This window comes from Anguilla anguilla, chromosome 2 (genome assembly GCF_013347855.1).
Source record: "Anguilla anguilla isolate fAngAng1 chromosome 2, fAngAng1.pri, whole genome shotgun sequence".
Taxonomy (NCBI): Eukaryota; Metazoa; Chordata; class Actinopteri; order Anguilliformes; family Anguillidae; genus Anguilla; species Anguilla anguilla.
In genome coordinates this window covers 58,895,514-58,917,641 of record NC_049202.1, presented here as the reverse complement: position 1 = coordinate 58,917,641, position 22,128 = coordinate 58,895,514, and the positions used below count along the sequence as shown (strand labels likewise).

Genomic DNA, 22,128 nt, shown 5'->3' with positions numbered 1-22,128 from the left:
AAAACAAACCCCACCTTCTGTTACCTGATAATTTATCAGAGATAAACCTTATTCAGACAGTTTAATGAAACTTACGATTGATAACAAAATGTCCTGCTTCACAATAAGACTGTCTCACAGCATTATGATGTGATTAATTTGACTGCATATGTGGACGGTAATGAAGAAATATTATTCTGTGAGACTCGAGGCATGTCCTACAGTAGGGGGTGATACAGAGATCACAAACAGAAGCAGTTCTTTACTTTTGTAAACTAATGAAGCCACAGCATTAATCAGGACACTATAAACATGTCATGAGTATTTAAACACATGTACTGACGTAGTGCATGCACTGTTTGTACAGGGAGCCCAAAGGATGTACTGACTCTGCAGCCTAACCGGCCCCTGTTCTTCACTGGAGAGACCGTCACTCTCACGTGTTTGGGACAGCCATTCAGACATCACGGATTCACATGGTACAGAAATGAATCAAATAGTTTTGTGTTAAAGCACACTTCCCAGGAAAACAACTACACCATCGCACCTGTTACTGAAGCCCACAGTGGTGTATACACGTGTTCTGCTGAATCCACGAGTGATCCTGTCAGACTGAACGTGTCAGGTGAGTCAAAACTGGTCAGCAGCTGAACACTGGTGGTCTCACTCGTCCCACAGAGAGACCATATTTAACACATTTATTCAATCTTCCCCAGTGCACATTGAGCTTCCCGTACCAGTTCATTTATTACAGGCAAATATAAAATTAACTTATTTTCACTTAAATGGGCTGGGTATACCACCAATTGAGTTCAGTTTCTGACTGTCACACTGTTTGTATTGTTAATATTTGAGCTTCTGTATGTTTAAATCCATGGAAAGTAGCCTTTTCTATCTGTTATGATAGAACGAGAGAACCTACTGCTTTAGCTCTTTGTCTCAACCCCAATCAGAGCATGCCTGTCCCTCTGTAGTCATGTCTACACTCCACTAGCAATGTTGTATGTAAAAGTTGAGTAAATTGCTCTGGGTAGGAGCATCTGCTAATGCCTGTAGTGTAATGTAATGAGCAGTTAGAGCTGTGACACAGTCTGTCCATCTTCACAGCCTCGTCCACACCCGTTCTGAGATAGTCACATGCTTTCCCAGTACATGGATAAGCGAACCATGTTCTACTGTATCGCAGATTAAAGCCAGATTGCACTGTGCGTTTGATGATGCCATTATTAGGAACCTGGGGAAGAGATTCAATCTGTTTTCTCTGTTATAGAGATACGCCCGCCTGTCCTGACTGTCTCTCCACACAGGCAGTTATATGCAAGAGAACATGTCAGTCTCTCTTGTATGGTTACAGTGACTTCAGCTGGCTGGGAATATTACTGGTAAAAAGGAACTGGATCACATGACATTGCCCATATTTCCAGAACATCTAAAGGCTTGTACACCCTCAGTGCTGCTCCTCTTACACACACAGGGGGGAGACCCAGTCTGGTACACAGAGTATAGTTACCCCACCCACATACAGGTATCAGGTGAGTGGTGAGTACTGACAGGCATTATTCAGTGTGCAAAATTGGCACATTCCCATAATGCACTGGGTCCAACTGCTGTGATGATTCTGGGGTCCTGTTCCTTAGTTTAATTCTTGTACCATTACGATCAGGATTAGAGCTTTTTCATTTCTGATTTTTGAATATCTTTTCGTAATATCATTGAAAATAGGAATGCAGCTGCCCTGGTTTTTGTCCTTCATTTAGGGTGATTTGTTTTTTCCATAGTATTTTTCCATAAAAATACTGGCATGACAACAGAACTGTGACCCAGTCTGTTTGTTTCTACAGCACTGCCTAAACCCACTCTGACGGTAGAGCCAAAATGGTGCCCACTGTACAATGGAGAGACCGTCACCCTGAGTTGTGAGGTGGACTCCTACAACAACTGGACATATTCCTGGTACAAAGACCAGACCCAGATGGCTGTGTCTCAGACTGCTGGTCACAGTGTAACTGGTAACAGACTCACCATCCCTGGTGCTACTGGGTCTGACCAGGGGCAGTACTGGTGTGAGGGGAGGCTGGAGGGGAGAAAAGTGACATCACAGCGCAGCGACTCCATCACTGTTGCAGGTGAGTCTCAGGTACGCTTTCAATTTGGATATGTCACATGCTCTATTGGATTGAGATCTGGGGACTGTGCATGTCATTGGAGTAAAATGAAGTCGCCATCTTGTTTGAAGAACCAGCTAGAGGTGACGTGTGCTTTGTGACATGGCACATTACCTGCTGGAAGTATCAACTCGAAAAAAGGTAGACTGTGGTCATAAAGGGATGCACATGGTCTGCTACAATGCTTAAGTATGTTCTGGCACTCAATTGATGCTCAGTTGGTATTAAGGGGCCTAATGTGTGTGCCACAAAAACATTGCCCACACCATTACACTACCACTAACAGCTGTTACTGCTGACACAAAGCAGGATGGGATTTTTATGCAGTTGGATTCATCCTGTTTTGCCAAATTCAGACCCTACCATCTACGTATGTGTCGTAGCAGAAATTGAGATTTGTCAGACCAGACATTTCATCCATTCTTCAATTGTTTAGTTTTGGGTTGTGTATTCAGAGATGTCCCTCTGCGCAGCACTGTTGTAAATAGCTGTTTTTTGACTATTTCTGGCCTTTCTGCTAGCTTGAATGAGTCTGCCCATTTTACTCCGATGCTCTCATTAATAAGGTGTCTTCGCCCACAGAACTGCCAATCACTGGATTTTTTTGTTTATTGCACCACTCTCTGTAAATTTCATACATGTTTTTGGGATTCTAATGAACTCAGTAGTGCTAGAGGCTTTGTATAATTATTCTAATTTCAATGATATTCAACTTATGCTCACACTATAGAGAATAAAAATATTCTGTGAATGATTTCACATATCTAATTTACTTTTGAAGTTATGCTACAAATATTTATATTTTATGAAATATTGCGCAGGACCACATATTGATTCAAAGATAATTAATCTTTCTGACATGATTCTTTTTCCCTTGCATTTTATACACAACTGTTTCCTCCTCAATCAAAACTGTGACCCAGTCTGTCTCCTTTCCACAGCCCTGCCTAAACCCACTCTGACTGTAGAGCCAAAATGGTGCCCACTGTACAATGGAGAGACCTTCACCCTGAGGTGTGAGGTGGACTCCTACAGCAACTGGACATATTTCTGGTACAAAGACCAGGCCCAGATGGCTGTGTCTCAGACTGCTGGTCACAGTGTAACTGGTAACAGACTCACCATCCCTGGTGCTGCTGGGTCTGACCAGGGGCAGTACTGGTGTGAGGGGAGGCTGGAGGGGAGAAATGTGACATCACAGCGCAGCGACTCCATCAATCTGACTGTTGCAGGTGAGACTCAGGTACGCTTTCAATTTGGATATGTCACATGCTCTGTTAAATTGGGGGGCTGTGCATGTCATTGGAGTAAAATGAAATCACCGCCATCTTTGTGGAACCATCTGCAGGTGACGTGTGCTTTGTGACATGGTGCATTACCTATTGGAAGTATCCACTTGAAAAAAGAAAGACTGTGGCCTTACAGGGATGCATATGGTCAGCTACAATGCTTAAGTATGTTCTGTCACTCAACTGATGTTTAGGTAGTATTAAGGGGCCTAAGTGGTGTCACAAAAACATTCCCCACACCATTACACCACCACTACCAGCCGTTACTGCAGAGACAAAGCAGGATAGATTCATCCTGTTTTACCAAATTCTTACAGTACCATGTTTCAATTGTTAGTCTTGGGTTGGGTATTCAGAGATGCCCTTCTACACAGTTCTGTTGTAAACAGCTGTTATATGAGCATGTGTGGCCTTTCTGCTAGCTTGAACGAGGCTGCCCATTCTGTTCTGGCCTCTCTTATTGGCAAGGTGTTTGCCCCGAAAGAACTGCCATTCACAGGAGTTTTTGCACCACTCCCAATGAAATCTAGAGACTGTACTGCATAAAAATCCCAGGAGCAAAGCTGTTTCTGAGATGCTGGAACCACCACGTCTGGAACCAGCTATCATACCATGGTCAAAGTCGCTTAGATTGTGTATCTTGCTCATAATAATTTTGGTTGAACAAAAAACGAAAACTCTTTACCATGTCTCCATGCTTTATATGTTGACTTGCCGATGCCACGGCCTTGTTGTGAGATGGTAATAAACATGGAGATAAAGATGCATGAGAGGAAATTGTTTACTGAAACACAGGAAATTATATTAATCAGAGATGCAGCTCACAAAAGGGGCCAGCTTTTGGTTGTCAACCTCAGCACCAGATGTAATGTCGCCACTGCTGATATCTATTATTTATGCTCAAAAAGCAAGTTTCCCCATTGGGCTCCATTCATTTTTGAAAACAAAAATAAATACTCAAATATAATAAAAAAATATAAATATAATTTCAATCATATTCAAATAATGCAAACATTAAAAAAATTCAGTAAATTATTTTGCATACATAATTTGCTTTTGGTTAAATGCTTCAAATTAATTTTTTTGTGCAGGCCTGTCTATTAATTCAAAGACAATGTACCTTTCTGCCAGGTTATTTTTCATTACATTTTAGACATAACCCTTTCCTCCTCAGTCACATGTACATTCTGAGAGAAGAAACTGTGACCCAGTCTGTCTCCTTTCCACAGCCCTGCCTAATGCCACTCTGATCATGAAGCCAAAATGGCGCCCACTGTACAATGGAGAGACCGTCACCCTGAGGTGTGAGGTGGACTCCTACAGCAACTGGACATATTTCTGGTACAGAGACCATAACCAGACAGCCACATCTCTCACTAAAGAGTACAGTGTAAACATCACTGGGGCTGCTGGATCTGACCAGGGGCAGTACTGGTGTGAGGGGAGGCTGGAGGGGAGAAATGTGACATCACAGCGCAGCGACTCCATCACTCTGACTATTGCAGGTGAGTCTCAGGTAGGCTTTCAAATTATATATAAAACTATATCTATAAAATATTTGCATTGCTTTCCATTCACTTACCATACATAGGAGCAACAAACAGTATAACAATTTATACTATGGCTTGGACAATTATTTAATTTCGATTGGTTGAGCCATGTCAACTTATATTCATGATGATTCTATATTTTTGATGGCTGATAGTGAGACTACTCTGCATACATAAGAAAAGAGAAACACTGGTGCCATCTATCATTACCAGAGAAACCATATTTAGTGAAGTGGCAGATGTGTACATAATGGGGTTAGTTTTGTAATTAATTAAATGTCTTTAAAAATACCTTTTTATTTTAATTTTTCCACGCATTTTAGTTGTAGCCATAGTATAAGAGAGATTAACCACTTCATGTCAGGCCATATATTCTTGTATATGCACAGGTTTATATCCTCCACATATCCCTCATCTCTGTGTCTCTCCACAGGTAGCTGTATACTCCTATTCGGTCTGGGAGCTGCTCCTCTGCTGCTGGCCTCCATTATACTGTGTGTGAAATGGTGCAGGAAACCAGGTGATGTCATTTTACAGGGGAACACATCTAAAAACAATGTGTGTTTCATATTTCAGGCTGCAGAACTGTTAATTCTCACTCACAGTTCTCTCCCTCTGTTGTGTTTATACATGTTTATTGATGTGCAGGGTCGTCTAATGAAGCAGCTGTCGAGTACACTGAAGAGAATGTGGAAGTTGACTTATAAAACCTTCACACTGAAGCTGGATCAGTGTGCTCATGTCGAATGAAGAACATTTGAGAGCTCAGGATTATTTTGCAATGTGATGCTTCTCAGCTTGCAGGAGGGGAAATCCAGATTGGGGGTGGAGTTATGGGGACACTCGTGAGTTTTGGGAATGAAGCAGTCGTGCCTTTAGAGTGCGGGGATCTGTATAATATATCTGAGGTTCTGATTCACCAGAGCTGCACTTGTGGTCTTTGTCTAAGTTAGTCTGCTTTCATTGCTGTATGTTGGTTTCAGGTCCTTCGTTGAACTTTATATATGATGCAGAAAACTCGCCGCAAGCTTACATACAGCCTAAACAGCGGAGACTCTGCAACATGTTCAACATGCATTTCATGTGTCTGCTTGTATTAGTATTAAATTAAATTGACTTTAAAGTGTGTTCTTTTTTGTTCCTTCTTTATTTTGTTAACATATGAAATAAATGAAAAAGTAAAAGGTTGCAGGTTCGATTCCCGGGTAGGACATTGCCGTTGTACCCTTGAGCAAGGTGCTTAACCGAAATTGCTTCAGTATCCAGCTGTATAAATGGATACAATGTAAAAATACTATGTAAAAGTTGTGTAAGTCGCTCTGGATAAGAGCGTCTGCTAAATGCCTGTAATGTAATGTAATGTATATTATGCTGATTCCACCACATTATTTTGACTACATTGTCATTTTGATATTGCTTGTAATAGCGTATTACCATTATCATTACATTACATTACAGGTCATTAAAAATGTTATTAGTTGCGGTATTTCTGTCTTTGCATGATGGAGTTTTCGATGATAACTATGAGTAATTACATATAAAAAATAAATAGGCCATCATAAATAAAAAATGAGAATAGCTGAATTTAATTTGATCTTAAATAATTGTTGAGCATTAATTGGCCAGGGCAATGAAGGGATAGGCTGTTGGCTTGGCAAGCATATTTGAGGAAGTAGACCTCAAGTGACTTAAATTACCGGCATTTAGTAGACACTGTGATCCAGAGCGACTTACACAACTTTTACATTGCAACTACATTGGATCCATTTATACAGCTGGACCTATACTGAAACAATGCAGGCTAGGTACCTTGCTCAAGGGTACAACGGCTGTGTCCTACACAGGAATCAAACCTGTGACCTTTGGGTTACAAGACCTGTTCGACTCATTATACTGTGCTATCGCTCATGCTAACATAATAGCAGTGTCTTTGGAAGTTCATCACATTTGCAGTCCTTTCTGAACCGATGTTGCTTTAAAGCAGTATCCGTTCAAATGCCTACATAAGGATCATATAGTTTTAAAGTGCCCTAAGGTTCTGTTGACGCGTGGTGCTCAATGGACAGTGATCACTCCTGGCTCAGGGCTGATGTATAATGCTCGTGTACAGGAGACCTCAGGATTGAAACGGTGCTGCAGTCATTAATGCATGTTATGAAACATTTCTAATAGGAATCAATAAAATGTATACAACACAATAAACGTTGATATAACGCACTTAAATAATAACTTATTGAGATAACCTTTATTTTTTATAAGCTCCCTGACATGGAATGGACACCTAGCTGTTTACCTGACTATAAACACAAACATATGGACTTCCACATTTCTCCAGAGGAAGAAAGTGCTGCATCACACATGTGCTCTGGCGTATGCACACACTGTTATTTTCCTGCCACACACAGGGGGAAAGCTGCAGAATGGTTATAACATACACAGGGATGTCATACTTCTCTGATTACCTCCTCTAGAAAAAAAAATTAAAGTACCAATATAGCGGACGCTGCGGCTCATTAGCTTCTCTTCATGAGGATGTGATCAGAGTACAGAAACCACGCGAGCGTCTCCAACCTGCAGCTATGTCTGTATCTCGAGCAGAGGAGAGAGGAGCATGGCACTAAATGCAGACGCACATGGTAACCGTTGCAGCTTCCTGCAGCTGTGTTTGGGTTAGGATACTCTGCGATTTCAGAGGGGATGGCAGCCGCTCTGAGAGCTTCTCAGTGTCTCAGTTAAATGTGTAACTTTCACAGCTTTCTTCAGGCCAGCGTAGTTCAGCTGGGCATGCTGGAGTGATGCAAAATTCTATTGCAAATTACACCTCAGTCAACATGATCAATTTGTGAATAATATTTCTAAATAATATTCCATACATCATGTAGCATTCAAACATACATAATAAACTTTAGGGTTTTCTGAGACCTTAGAAGTTGCAGAAATAGTGTGGTTACAGTATGATTTCAGAGGCAGTTGACTCTTACTTTGCAAAGTTTCTGTTCATGACCAAAAGGCTCAATTTTGGTCAAACCAGACAATTGATTTACGCAATTGCTCTCACTAAGGCCTTTGTTTGTGCAGCATTTCCAAAGAGCCTGTTGGTATGACAGTGTCATTGCATGGTTGAATATGAGACTTGGTGATCTCAAAAAGCAACTAAATTCAAACTGTGATCCTTGGGCTCATCTTTGCCTCACTCATCATCTTCCTCGCTGGGTGGGGGGTGCCATATGTATCTCAACTTTGACGCTTCTTTTACAGGAAGGTTGCTGATATTTACAAATCCCTCAAGATGGAGTCTTCAAACACATTAGTCAATCCTCTTCCCAGACAACCCTCCCCCATTCCCAACTCAGTACCCCTCCCCCTCTTCTCTCTTTCTGCATCCTCTCCTTTTCTCTCTACCAAGTCTCTTGTTTCTGTTATTTCCTCTCATACTCTATCTTCCAGGTCACATCTCCAGTCTGTTCTGACCCCTGGTGGTGGAATGAGCTTCTGACTGCTGTCAGGACTGCAGAAACTCTACCCCTCTTCCCACTGCAGTCAGGACAGCAGAAGCCTTGCCCATCATCCCACTGCAGTCAGAACAGCAGAAGCTCTGCCCATCATCCCACTGCAGTCAGGACAGCAGAAGCCTTGCCCATCTTCCCACTGCAGTCAGGACAGCAGATACCCTGCCCATCTTCCCATTGTAGTCAGGACAGCAGATACCCTGCCTATCTTCCCACTGCAGTCAGGACAGCTGAAACCCTGCCCATCTTCTCACTGCAGTCAGGACAGCAGAAACCCTGCTCATCTTCCCACTGCAGTCAGGACAGCAGAAACCCTGCTCATCTTCCCACTGCAGTCAGGACAGCAGAAACCCTGCTCATCTTCCACTGTATCTTCCACTGTATACTGAAGACATAGATTCCACCATGGCTCCCATAACCTACTTTTTTTCTTTGGATTTCCATTTCGAATAATGTTACAGGTTCAGCTGTGAAAAGATAAGTTATCTGTCTAATGGTACTTGCATTTATCACAGTATGTTGAACAGTTGTTTTGTAGGGTAACATTACACTTATTAGTTATAAATGGGCATCTATGCCTTCTTACTGAATTGCCACCTATTTATTTATTTTTTCATTTTTATTTTTTATTCATTATGACCCGAGATTTGGTCCCCGTATTTGTTCCCCCGGGTGTTTTATCTTCCTCCTGGGGAGGTTGTGACCTCACTCGCTGGATTCCTAAGGATTCAGACTGGGTCTGTATATATGTATATAGTTTAGACCCGGTTCCTGTTTTAGTAAAGAGTTTATGTGACTGTATCTCTGTTAACAGAACCATAAAATAAAATAAAAAATTGAATCCATTTTTTTAAATACATAAATTTCCTCTGATTTTCATAATGGGCAATGAAACATTCGTAGACCTGGCTACAGGCAGGTCGGCCATGTTTCTGTCATGGTTCTGTGTTCCCGTCTGTTCTTCCTTGTTGGGCCGCCAGATGGCGGTACTTCTGTTTTGTGTCCTGCTTCCCCTGTTTAATTGTATTATTGGTTTCAATTGTTCAATTATTGGTTTTTGGTTGTCTCGTTTTCCCTTCCCTCTCTGTGGCCTGATTGTGCATTGTGCCCTGCTGTGTCTCGTCAGTGTCTTGTCTATTTAAGTTCCCTTCTCCCGGACTCAGGGGCTGGATCCTTGGTTGTTTGTTTGTGGATGCCTCTGATCATGTTCCTGCCCCATGTGTTCCTGCCCAGGTTTTGTTTTCCATGTGCTTTTGGACTTTTGGGTTTCCTGTGTTCCCTGTGTTTTTGAAGTTTTCCTTTGTGTTGTTCGAGAGTTGCCCTGTGAGGCCTTTTGTTCCCTTTTGTCCTGTTTTAAGTAAAGTCTTTGTTTTAGTTACCGTTTGGAGTTTTGTGTTTTCCCTCACTCTGCTTTGGGTCCGAACCCCCACTGCACCCTGACAGTTTCTCGTTGCGTAGCCTAACCTGCATTTCGAATCGGAATTACGATAAAATGTTATTTTTATTTTTTAAAAACAAGTGTTCATGTATGAAGGCAAGTAGGCAATCTCAGCAACTTGTGGATCCCTCTGACGCTTTTGACAACTCACAAACTGCTTTGGTCATAATTCCGAATTTGAATGAACATTCTGCGCCGGTTTCATATTTGAACGCGTTTCCAGAATCCAGCCGTTAGTTCATGAGTGCGCTTTTTTATATACAGATTGTGTTCATTTTTCCTCTGATCTAGTGAGTTTATAGGCTACATCTTAATTTTAAACCGAGGCTGCAGCCAAAACAGCCGGAATTCCATTTAATTGGCGTTGGCTGTTTTTAATTGCGCTGCTTAATTTCAAGTTACCGCAATTTGTCGTAGATCCCAATCAGTGTCCCGAAACACATTACGACGGTAAGATAAATATTGAATAGATTCAGCGCTGCTTTACCACTTAGTTGTACGAATAAATATTTAAGATTTGTTGGCTTTCTTGCCATTTTTGTGATAGAAATCTATTTCAGTATTTCATCTACGTTGATATCGAGACATTAGTGAGACATGAAAAAAAACATTTAATCATTAATCTCACATGGTCTATTTCTATATACATGTATTGAATAACATACAACGATAGTTTTACAGTAGTTCATTGTTATACAGTTGTTGTATACTTGATAGAGAACCTTCAATCTCTCATGATTTGGGGAGTGTGATCTTGTCTCTGCAATGTGATTTGGGGAGTGTGATCTTCCCTCTGCAATGTTATTTTGTGCTTGTGATCTTATCCCTGCAGTGTGATTTGGGGAGTATGGTATTGTATGTTGTATGCAGATTTTGCTTTGCAGTGTGATTTGGGGAGTGTGATCTTATCTCTGTAGTGTGATTTGGAGAGTGATCTTGTCTCTGCACTGTGATTTGGTTTTGTGATTTTTTTATGATTCTGTTTTTTTCCCAGTGCTTCCATTCCCCAGGACAGCCTCATTGCAGTACGGCCAACCGGATGGCCAGTTCCTGATAGACCAGAGCATCTTACAGATAGGAAGTGTAAGCTACACTACACACCTGTGTCAAGCACATATATGAATATGACTATTCTGTAACATTTGGAAACTCCTGCAGTTCCCTGGGAATTATAAAGAGAGAATTTTTTTTTCAGGAAATGGATTCTGCTAGTGAAAGCACCAGGAAAAGCATTGCGTTACTTCCTATAGAAACACCCAAAATGCACGTGGACATTGGCCCGTTGCTGGTTATCTGTCTTGCATCAGACCGCCCATCGGCAGTTACCTGCTTCCTGCTACTGCTGTTAAGATGGCCATTCTTCAGGGGTGAGGAGAACATCCTGTCATGCAATTTTGTTGAAATCCCTAAAATGATCCTCATATTCTTTGGATTCAGGAGAGGCTTCTTTCAATAAAATCAATGAGATGAAGGACAGTGTCTCCTCACTGAACTTCATCACCAGCATACTCCTTCAAGCTGAGCTGTACATTCGAGCATATTCAGAAACGGTAACATCTTTACTTTTTGCACTGTGCTATTTACTGTTGTGTGTTCAGGAATTCTCGTATAAGATAGGACTGCATGTGATCAGAAACACCAACAAATGAACAACTCCAGTGACCTTTGACCTTTAACACTGATTGTTTCTGTTCAGATCATCAACATCTTGCCACAGAAATGGCAGCCAGGCTCTGTGTGCCATCAGACAGCAAGGATGGTCATGTCCGGCTTTGAATGTGCTCATGATTTTGGTCTTCTGATGAATTTTACCCACATGCAAAGTATTTGCCTCAGGAGAGCTTGTATTTGTCATAATCCATGTTTGTCCATTTTTGATTAGAGACACTAAAGAGAAAATTAGAAAAATCAGAAGAATGCTTTCTTCCTCCCATCGTAATAACTGGAACCTGAAGGTGAGAAACAGAAATTAGTAATTGGCAAATTTCCCAAAATTGTATGGATACTGTCATACTGTAGCTGAGTGTGATTAATTTCAGTTACTTTCAGAATGTGAAGCTTTAATGGAATCTATGGCTGAAGTATTGCACTGCTGTTTGTGCAACAGCTTATATTAGAAATGTGTATTTACACCTTTTGATATTTCATAAAGGCAAGTGTCAGAGAGCTGCAAAGGAGCTGCATGAAAATGTATGAAGAGAGAGATGCACATGACTTGATGCTGGAGGAGAGAGAGAACAGAATAAAAAGTGCCGATCTGGAGCAGGAGGAATTTAAGAAGACATTTCAAGAGAAAGCGATGGCTCTACAGCAGTGAGTTCAAAGCAAGACTGTTAAGGGAAACCAAATATGACATCTAAATAAGGTAACCATGGCAATGGGAGAGTGAGGCTTCATGAACTCCATTATAGGTGGGACTACCATGTGCTGTTAGTCATTGACATTGATATGAACCAATCTATCAAGTTTGGTCTCCATAGCAGACCACTTTGGCTGTATCAATTTTATCAGCTGTTAATAACTCATAATAACTCCACCCATTTCGGGGCTTGTGTCTTATTCCAAGTACCAGTCATTGAAGAGAAAATGGAATAATATTGATGCTAATTTTAGAAGTAACTGAATCTGAGTTAACAATGGACAGGCACTTAACGGAAAGCTTAAATTGTACTTGAATGATGAAGCTTTTGATTATTTTTTAACGTGCTGGAATCCTGTACAATGGCATGTGAGAACAGTACTGCTCACATATGGACACAGATGGGAAAGGAGATGTTTAGAGACGTTTGTGCAGCATGGCTGTGAGCTTCAGGAGCTCATTGGTCAGTGTCATGGTGGACGTCACATGTTAAGCAATAGGAACAGGGCTGACCACACTCGGATCACACAGCTCCTGCAGAAGACTGACAGCATGGAGGAGGAGAGGAACAGAGGAGGCTTTAGCAGCATGAGAGAGAGACATCAGAGAAGATACAGAGGGAAGAGAAGAAATAAGAAGAGGAAAATTACATAAAGGAGGGAGGGAATAGGCAGAAGCTCCAGGGCGTGACACAGATGAGAAAAACAGCAGGAGGATTGGGTGATTTAAGTATAATGTCAGGGGAAAGGGAATATTCACACTGCATTTATCTCCTGAGCTGAACCTCTCACAGTCAAAATGCTGTTATGACACCTGGGGGCCTGGATGGATGACCTCGATCTTCTGCACCGCATTTTAATAAACACGAGCTGTTAATTTTTTCTGCTAATTTAATACCTCAGGCCATAATCTGTACAAACTCTATGGTTATTTGCTTTAACAGATTCCTATTTAGCCCGTCTTTAACTGTTGATACCAGGCTTGTATGAACCATTTTATCATCACTGTTTCAGTCTTTTTACTTTACTTGCTGTGTATTGGGAGGCTCAGATATGATCTTGCCCTTTTTTTTATGTTTGCTGTTTTGGCTGACCGTGAAACATGGCCTCTGCTGACCTCCCATGGTCACAGATGAGTACAGCATCAGCTTTAACCCCTGCAGGATATCTCACTCCGGAATAGAGACTTAAACATTAAAACAAAGAGAGGTTGTTATGAAGTTATTGTCTAAGTTAAGTTTATTAATCAGTGTTGTTCATTTGTTTATTTAGTGGCCTCCACTTGCTCTCATGCCTTTTGTTTCTGTCTTGTAGGAGGGTGTAGTCACAAGGCAAAAGTCACACATTAACACAGACAGTGGTGGAATGGTCACTGGCCACAGGTGATTCTCTCACCTGCAGGGTCAGGTACTACAAACATCTGACACCAGCAGATCTCCTACATCTGTGAGGTTACACAACACCTTCACTTCCCCACATACATTAATTCCCAAAGCTGTCACAACAAAAGAGAATTTAGTTCTCACTTGACTGTTTGATGATTTTTGAATTTTGGAAATGTATTAGGTGAGAACATAGGTAATTGGATATTGGGGCAACAGAGTGTGAAGTGAGATTGGGGTAGTTGGAGCAACAATCATATCCATTATGTCTGGCAATGATAGATGCTGGCAGGTGCGTGTCTGTATCGTGAAAGGCTTGCATATTTTCACCACTAGTTGTCAGTAACCTCCCACCAAAGTCCCATTTCAGTGAATGTGGGGAAATGCCAGTCTTTCTCTGGGACTGCCAGAGCGGTGGGACATCTCTGGTGTTCATTGAGAGAATTAGTTGAGCACAACGGGTATAAAATTGTACGATCGGTGAGGATAAAGAGATTCCCCCAGGGGGTTGGGACGGGGTGGTGATTCCTTGTGTGCCAGTTAATTTTATTTTGGTTTATTCTTGGTGGCCAGGTCTGTGTTGTGTCTCGAGATACTTTTAACCTTTGGTACAGCACCTTTGTGTGCTGTCAGTGATGTGATTGGTTGTGCTTGTAACCTGAACGAGGGGCTTATCTGGCGGCAGACGGGGGGAGAAGCCATAGCCTGGAAGCCAGAGTGTACAGCGGCCTTGGCAAAACCGCGGATCAGGCTGTGGCGCTGTGGGAAGTTGGAACAGGAAGTGCGGCAGTTTCTTGAGAAGTCTTTAGTTTATTCAGAGCTCAGAGTGCAGTAACTCCACCCCCTCTATCTATTTGCTCTTCAGTTTCCCACATAGTGGTCCTTAGCTATGACCTAACACAGCTCTTCTGCTGCAGCCAATCAGCTCCCAAGCCTGGAGAAACAGACAGAACACAAATGATTCTGTGGCCAAGCAGCCATGAAGTCCGCATATGCAAGAAGGGTGGAGCCAGTTAGACTGTCTCTGGGCTGACGGAGCATGGTGGCCAGATGTTGGGCATTATAGTAGAATCTCTACTCTCCATTACCATCAGGGAATCCGTGGTGCCGGATAGTAGAACATTTTGGATAGTAGAGTGTACCCCAAAGATTAGGCAGGAGCCAAATTAGTACAGTATTTATTTATTTTTTTAACTCAATTGATTTTTTTATTGCTCAAGTGCCCCACCTGCTGGCCACATGATTTTACAATAGCTTCTGTTTTCAAGTAAATGTCAGAGGGACATGCACTGGAACTTTAAAGGACCACAGACAAACACCCCATCCTGTGTACGTTTGTAAGCACACAGACTAGCACCTCAATCTTGTGTATGTTTTTTAGTGCACAGATAAGCATCCCCATCTTTTCAAATTCATTTCACAGAGGAACAGTGCATTTAAGCAAGGTGATGCCCTAAAGTCACTCTGATTCCCTGCAATAACAAGTGAAGTTCCGCATGTTTCTTTAGTTTATAAAAATAGAAGAGAAGAAAACATGAAGCTGGTTTGCTGTGCAGGACCTACTTCCTTATTTTTCCTCTCACAAACAGAACCCCCCAAAAGTGTTGTAATGGTAGCGGTAAATTGGTTGTTTTTGCTCTGTGCTTACGGTAATTGGATATGAATATGAGACAAAAGTACAGTCAGCTTTTAATATCATGGTATGTGTTTCTCAGAAACTGCTGTTTTTGTGTTGAGTTCCCTTATTTCCAGCTGTGTAAAAGTAAAAAAAATTAAATAAAAATAAAAAAGCAGAAGTTCTTTCCTCCACACTTTCAGCTTTCCATTGCTTTGGTTTTTATTTATTTTATTTTTTTGTCTCATCTGTTCATAAAACTGTTTCAAAACTCTTCAGGCTTGTCTTTGTATTCTTTGGCAAATTCTAAGCTGGCCTTTTGATTCTTGATGTTGATGTGAGGTTTTGCATTTTGCTGTTTAGCCTCTATAATTCTGCTCTCAGAGTCTTCTGCATTTGGCGGCTTCTATATTTTTGCCCCTGCCCTCTGGAGACTGCTGGTGACATCACTGAACGTAGTTTTAGGATTCTCCTTCACAACTCTTCACAGGATTCATCTGTCATCAACTGCAGTACAACTCATACAGGTACTTTGAGTTGTATGTAGCCTACACAACTCACATACAATTTTGGATAGTTTATTCTCTGTTTGGCACTGTGAGTGCCTGTGGGTATTCTGACTTCTGTTGTTGGTGGCTTTTTGTCAGTAGACAGGAAATGTAAGAGTGATCTTCTGTAGATATATATTTAAATTTAGTTGATTTTAGTTACAGAAAAGCGGAAGGTAAAGCAGTGATGAAGTAGAAGGGTGGGAGCTTCTGTGAGAATTTTTTCACAACTTGCTGTTCACACAGGCAGATAAGAAAAGAATGCATTAGAGGTGCTGTACAGTATATACAATAGCCCAGGGGTTTCTTTTTTAGCGCTTTTATCGCTTTTTGATCACTGAAGTTGAAGCACTTAACTTCCTCTTGAATCATGCAGGCAAAAAGAGGGGTCACATTGATCTGTGAGTACTACCGAATCAGTTTTTTAATGTAAAGGTTTTTAACAGACAAGTATGATTTTGTGGTGAAATTTGCATTTGATTGAAAATAAAAACAACAACAACACATTTGTTAAATTATGCTTAAATAAATAAGAATGATTTGACCTCACTAATACTAAAATGCTCTACAGCATTTGGGCTGCATTGGAATGACCTGCGTTATGGGAAAAGAAGAAAAGTATGAGTGAAGAAGTATGCTTTTGCTTCAGAAGATAACATACCTTGAATGATCACTAACAATATTTTGTGCAAGAAGAAATACAATCTTATTTATTTGTTATTTGGAAAATTTACAAAAAATATGTACAAGCAGCAATTTGCAATTAGAATAAAAAGGGTGTGCATCAATACGCTCTAGCAGTAAAATTAAAAATATAAATAATCGCAAATGGTGCCAGTGTAGAATATTGTGCTACAAATAAAATAATAAAACAAAACATTACACAATAAAAGGTAAAACAATTGTACTTAATAATGTAACAGTGGTGATATGTAACTGGCTTTTTAACCAAAACTTTCAGTGTATTTTTGCACAGAACATGTAAAGGCTTCAAATATGTTCACACAAACAGATATACGCTCCATTCAAACTGATCATTGCCGAACTCAAACACTGACTGGTGGACCTGAGTTTACCCAACTTCCAAAGTACTGCATGGATGACATCTTGAAATCAAACAGCTTGAAATCAAATGATGGGAATGTATTTAGACTTTATTTGGAACATATTTATAGTTTTGTATTTTTCTTGCACTTATTGCATTTCGTTGGCCATTTCGATGATGATGTCAATGATTTCTGTCTATTTTTTTTTTTTTTACAGTGCTGAGTCTAATGACAAGACTGGGTGAGTGTTACTAGATTTTAAAACAAACCCCACCTTCTGTTACCTGATAATTTATCAAAAAAAAAATTTATTCAGTCAGTTTAGTGAAACTTATGATTGATAACAGAATGTCATGCTTCACAATAAGACTGTCTCACAGCATTATGATGTGATTAATTTGACTGCATATGTGGACGGTAATGTAGAAATATTATTCTGTGAGACTCAAGGCATGTCCTACAGTAGGGGGTGATACAGAGATCACAAACAGAATCAGTTCTTTACTGTTCTAAACTAATGAAGTCACAGCATTAATCAGGACACTATAAACAGACATGACTATTTAAACACATGTACTGATGTAGTGCATGCACTGTTTGTACAGGGAGCCCAAAGGATGTACTGACTCTGCAGCCTAACTGGCCCCTGTTCTACACTGGAGAGACCGTCACTCTCAGGTGTTTGGGACGGCCATTCAGACATTATGGATTCACATGGTACAGAACTGAATCAAATATTCCGCAGCTAAAGCACACATCCCAGGATAACATCTACACCATCGCACCTGTTACTGAAGCCCACAGTGGTGTATACTACTGTTCCGCTGAATCCGTGAGTGATCCTGTCAGACTGAACGTGTCAGGTGAGTCAAAACTGGTCAGCAGCTGAACACTGGTGGTCTCACTCATCCCACAGAGAGACCATGTTACTAGATTTTAACACAAACCCCACCTTCTGTTACCTGATAATTTATCAGAGAAAAACCTTATTCAGACAGTTTAGTGAAACTTATGATTGATAACAGAATGTCATGCTTCACAATAAGACTATCTAACAGCATTATGATGTGATTAATGTGACTGCATATGTGGACGGTAATGTAGAAATATTATTCTGTGAGACTCGAGGCATGTCCTACAGTAGGGGGTGATACAGAGATCACAAACAGAATCAGTTAATTACTGTTCTAAAATAATAAAGCCACAGCATTAATCAGGACACTATAAACATGTCATGAGTATTTAAACACATGTACTGACGTAGTGCATGCACTGTTTGTACAGGGAGCCCAAAGGATGTACTGACTCTGCAGCCTAACTGGCCCCTGTTCTACACTGGAGAGACCGTCACTCTCAGGTGTTTGGGACGCCCATTCAAACATCATGGATTCTTTTGGTACAGAAATGAATCAAATAGTTGGGCGCAAAAGCACACATCCCAAGAAAACATCTACACCATCGCCCCTGTTACTGAAGCCCACAGTGGTGTATATAAGTGTTCTGGTGAATCCGAAAGTGATCCTGTCAGACTGAACGTGTCAGGTGAGTCAAAACTGGTCAGCAGCTGAACACTGGTGGTCTCACTCATCCCACAGAGAGACCATGTTACTAGATTTTAACACAAACCCCACCTTCTGTTACCTGATAATTTATCAGAGAAAAACCTTATTCAGACAGTTTAGTGAAACTTATGATTGATAACAGAATGTCATGCTTCACAATAAGACTATCTAACAGCATTATGATGTGATTAATGTGACTGCATATGTGGACGGTAATGTAGAAATATTATTCTGTGAGACTCGAGGCATGTCCTACAGTAGGGGGTGATACAGAGATCACAAACAGAATCAGTTCATTACTGTTCTAAAATAATAAAGCCACAGCATTAATCAGGACACTATAAACATGTCATGAGTATTTAAACACATGTACTGATGTAGTGCATGCACTGTTTGTACAGGGAGTCCAAAGGATGTACTGACTCTGCAGCCTAACTGGCCCCTGTTCTACACTGGAGAGACCGTCACTCTCAGGTGTTTGGGACGGCCATTCAGACATTATGGATTCACATGGTACAGAACTGAATCAAATATTCCGCAGCTAAAGCACACATCCCAGGATAACATCTACACCATCGCACCTGTTACTGAAGCCCACAGTGGTGTATACATGTGTGCTGCTGAATCCAGGAGTGATCCTGTCAGACTGAACGTGTCAGGTGAGTCAAAACTGGTCAGCAGCTGAACACTGGTGGTCTCACTCAGCCCACAGAGAAACCATATTTAACCCATTTATTCAATCTTCCCCAGTGCACATTGTGCTTCCCTTACCAGTTCATTTATTACAGGCAAATATAAAATTAACTTATTTTCACTTAAATGGGCTGGGTATACCACCAATTGAGTTGAGTTTCTGACTGATACACTGTTTGTATTGTTAATATTTGAGCTTCTGTATGTTTTAATCCATGGAATGTGGCCTTTTCTATCTGTTATGATAGAATAAGAGAACCTACTGCTTTAGCTCTTTGTCTCAACCCCAATCAGAGCATGCCTGTCCCTCTGTAGTCATGTCTACACTCCACTAGCAAAGTTGTATGTAAAAGTTGTGTAAATTGCTCTGGGTAGAACCATCTGCGAATGCCTGTAATGTAATGTAATGAGCGGTTAGAGCTGTGACACAGTCTGTCCGTCTTCACAGCCTCGCCCACACCCGTTCTGAGTCACATGCTTTCCCAGTACATGGATAAGCGAACCATGTTCTACCGTATCACAGATTAAAACCAGTTTGCACTGTATGTTTGATTATGCCATTATTAGGAACCTGGGGGAGAGATTCAGTCTGTTCTCTCTGCTATAGAGAAACCCCGCCTGTCCTGACTGTCTCTCCACACAGGCAGCCATATGCAAGAGAACATGTCAGTCTCTCTTGTAAGGTTACAGTGACTTCAGCTGGCTGGGAATATTACTGGTAAAAAGGAACTGGATCACATGACATTGCCGATATTTCCAGAACATCTAAAGGCTTGTACATCCTCAGTGCTGCTGCACTTACACACACAGGGGGGAGACCCAGTGTGGTACACAGAGTATAGTTACCCCACCCACATACAGGTATCAGGTGGGTGGTGAGTACTGACAGGCATTATTCAGTGTGCAAAATTGGCACATTCCCATAATGCACTGAGTCCAACTGCTGTGATGTCTCTAAGATCCTGTTCCTTAGTTTAATTCTTGTACCAATTCGATCAGGATTAGAGCTTTTTCATTTCTGATTTTTGAATATCTTCTCTTAATATCATTGAAAATAGGAATACAGCTGCCCTGGATTTTGTCCTTCATTTAGGGTGATTTGATTTCTCCATAGTCATAAAAATTCTGGCATGACAACAGAACTGTGACCCAGTCTGCCTGTTTCTACAGCACTGCCTAAAGCCACTCTGACTGTAGAGCTAAAATGGCGCCCACTGTACAATGGAGAGACCGTCACCCTGAGTTGTGAGGTGGACTCATACAGCAATTGGACATATTCCTGGTACAAAGACCAGACCCAGATGGCTGTGTCTCAGACTGCTGGTCACAGTGTGACTGGTAACAGACTCACCATCCCTGGTGCTGCTGGGTCTGACCAGGGGCAGTACTGGTGTGAGGGGAGGCTGGAGGGGAGAAAAGTGACATCACAGCCCAGCGACTCCATCAATCTGACTGTTGCAGGTGAGTCTCAGGTACGCTTTCAATTTGGATATGTCACATGCTCTATTGGATTCAGATCTGGGGACTGTGCAGGTCATTGGAGTAAAATGAAGTCGCCGTCTTGTTTGTGGAACCAGCTGCAGGTGACGTGTGCTTTGTGACAAGGCACATTACCTGCTGGAAGTATCAACTTGATGAAAGGTAGACTGTGGTCCTAAAGGGATGCATATGGTCCGCTACAATGCTTAAGTATGTTCTGGCACTCAATTGATGGTCAGTTGGTATTAAGGGGCCTAATGTGTGTCACATAAACACACCATTACACTACCACTACCAGCCGTTACTGCTGACAAAGCAGGATGGGATTTTTATGCAGTATGGATTCATCCTGTTTTGCCAAATTCAGACCCTACCATCTACGTATTTGTCGTCACAGAAATTGAGATTCATCAGACCAGACATTTATCCATTCTTTAATTGTTTAGTTTTGGATTGTGTATTCAGAGATGTCCTTCTGCGCAGCACTGTTGTAAATAACTTTTTTGACCATTTGTGGCCTTTCTGCTAGCTTGAATGAGTCTGCCCATTTTACTCCAACGCTCTCATTAATAAGGTGTTTTCGCCCACAGAACTGCCACTCACTGGCTTTTTTGTTTATTGCACCGATTTCTGTAAATTTCAGACATGTTATTGGGATACTAATGAATTCAGCAGTGCTGGCGGCTTTGTATAATTATCCTAATTTCAGTGATTCTCAACTTATGCTCGCATTATAGAGAATAAAAAATATTCTGTAAATGGTTTCACGTATATAATTTACTTTTGATGTTATGTCTCAAATATTTATATTTTATGAAATATTGCCCAGGACCACCTATTGATTCAAAGATAATTAATCTTTCTGCCATGGTTCTTTTTCCCTTGCATTTTGTACACATCTGTTTCCTCCTCAGTCACTTCTAAATTCTGACAGAAGAAATTGTGACCCAGCCTGTCTCCTTTCCACAGCCCTGCCTAAAGCCACTCTGACTGTAGAGCCAAAATGGCACCCACTGTACAATGGAGAGACCATCACCCTGAGGTGTGAGGTGGAGTCCTACAGCAACTGTACATATTCCTTGTACAAAGACCAGGCCCAAATGGCTGTGTCTCAGACTGCTGGTCACAGTGTGACTGGTAACAGACTCACCATCCCTGGTGCTGCTGGGTTTGACCAGGGGCAGTACTGGTGTGAGGGGAGGCTGGAGGGGAGAAAAGTGACATCACAGCGCAGCGACTCCATCAATCTGACTGTTGCAGGTGAGTCTCAGGTACGCTTTCAATTTGGATATGTCACATGCTCTATTGGATTCAGATCTGGGGACTGTGCAGGTCATTGGAGTAAAATGAAGTCGCCGTCTTGTTTGTGGAACCAGCTGCAGGTGACGTGTGCTTTGTGACAAGGCACATTACCTGCTGGAAGTATCAGCTTGATGAAAGGTAGACTGTGGTCCTAAAGGGATGCATATGGTCCGCTACAATGCTTAAGTATGTTCTGGCACTCAATTGATGGTC

General features: G+C 41.4%; 2 protein-coding genes across 2 annotated transcripts in view; both read left to right on the top strand.

Moving 5' to 3' along the window:
* LOC118219848 (hemicentin-1-like) overlaps positions 1-22,128 on the top strand; it is a 508,226-nt gene that overhangs the window by 387,906 nt on the left and 98,192 nt on the right. The window contains exons 29-38 of the mRNA XM_035403310.1: positions 347-604; positions 1,821-2,105; positions 3,068-3,376; positions 4,645-4,938; positions 17,097-17,120; positions 17,485-17,742; positions 18,164-18,421; positions 18,843-19,100; positions 20,305-20,595; positions 21,583-21,873. Of these exons, the coding sequence (XP_035259201.1) occupies positions 347-604; positions 1,821-2,105; positions 3,068-3,376; positions 4,645-4,938; positions 17,097-17,120; positions 17,485-17,742; positions 18,164-18,421; positions 18,843-19,100; positions 20,305-20,595; positions 21,583-21,873 (2,526 nt within the window). The remainder of the gene's footprint in view (positions 1-346; positions 605-1,820; positions 2,106-3,067; positions 3,377-4,644; positions 4,939-17,096; positions 17,121-17,484; positions 17,743-18,163; positions 18,422-18,842; positions 19,101-20,304; positions 20,596-21,582; positions 21,874-22,128) is intronic.
* The window catches only part of LOC118219862 (high affinity immunoglobulin gamma Fc receptor I-like), a 221,744-nt gene that overhangs the window by 163,438 nt on the left and 36,178 nt on the right, over positions 1-22,128 (top strand). Inside the window, exons 7-8 of the mRNA XM_035403353.1 lie at positions 10,925-11,013; positions 11,368-11,790. Of these exons, the coding sequence (XP_035259244.1) occupies positions 10,925-11,013; positions 11,368-11,400 (122 nt within the window). The 3' untranslated portion in view covers positions 11,401-11,790. Of the gene's footprint in view, positions 1-10,924; positions 11,014-11,367 lie in introns of the transcript that reaches the window.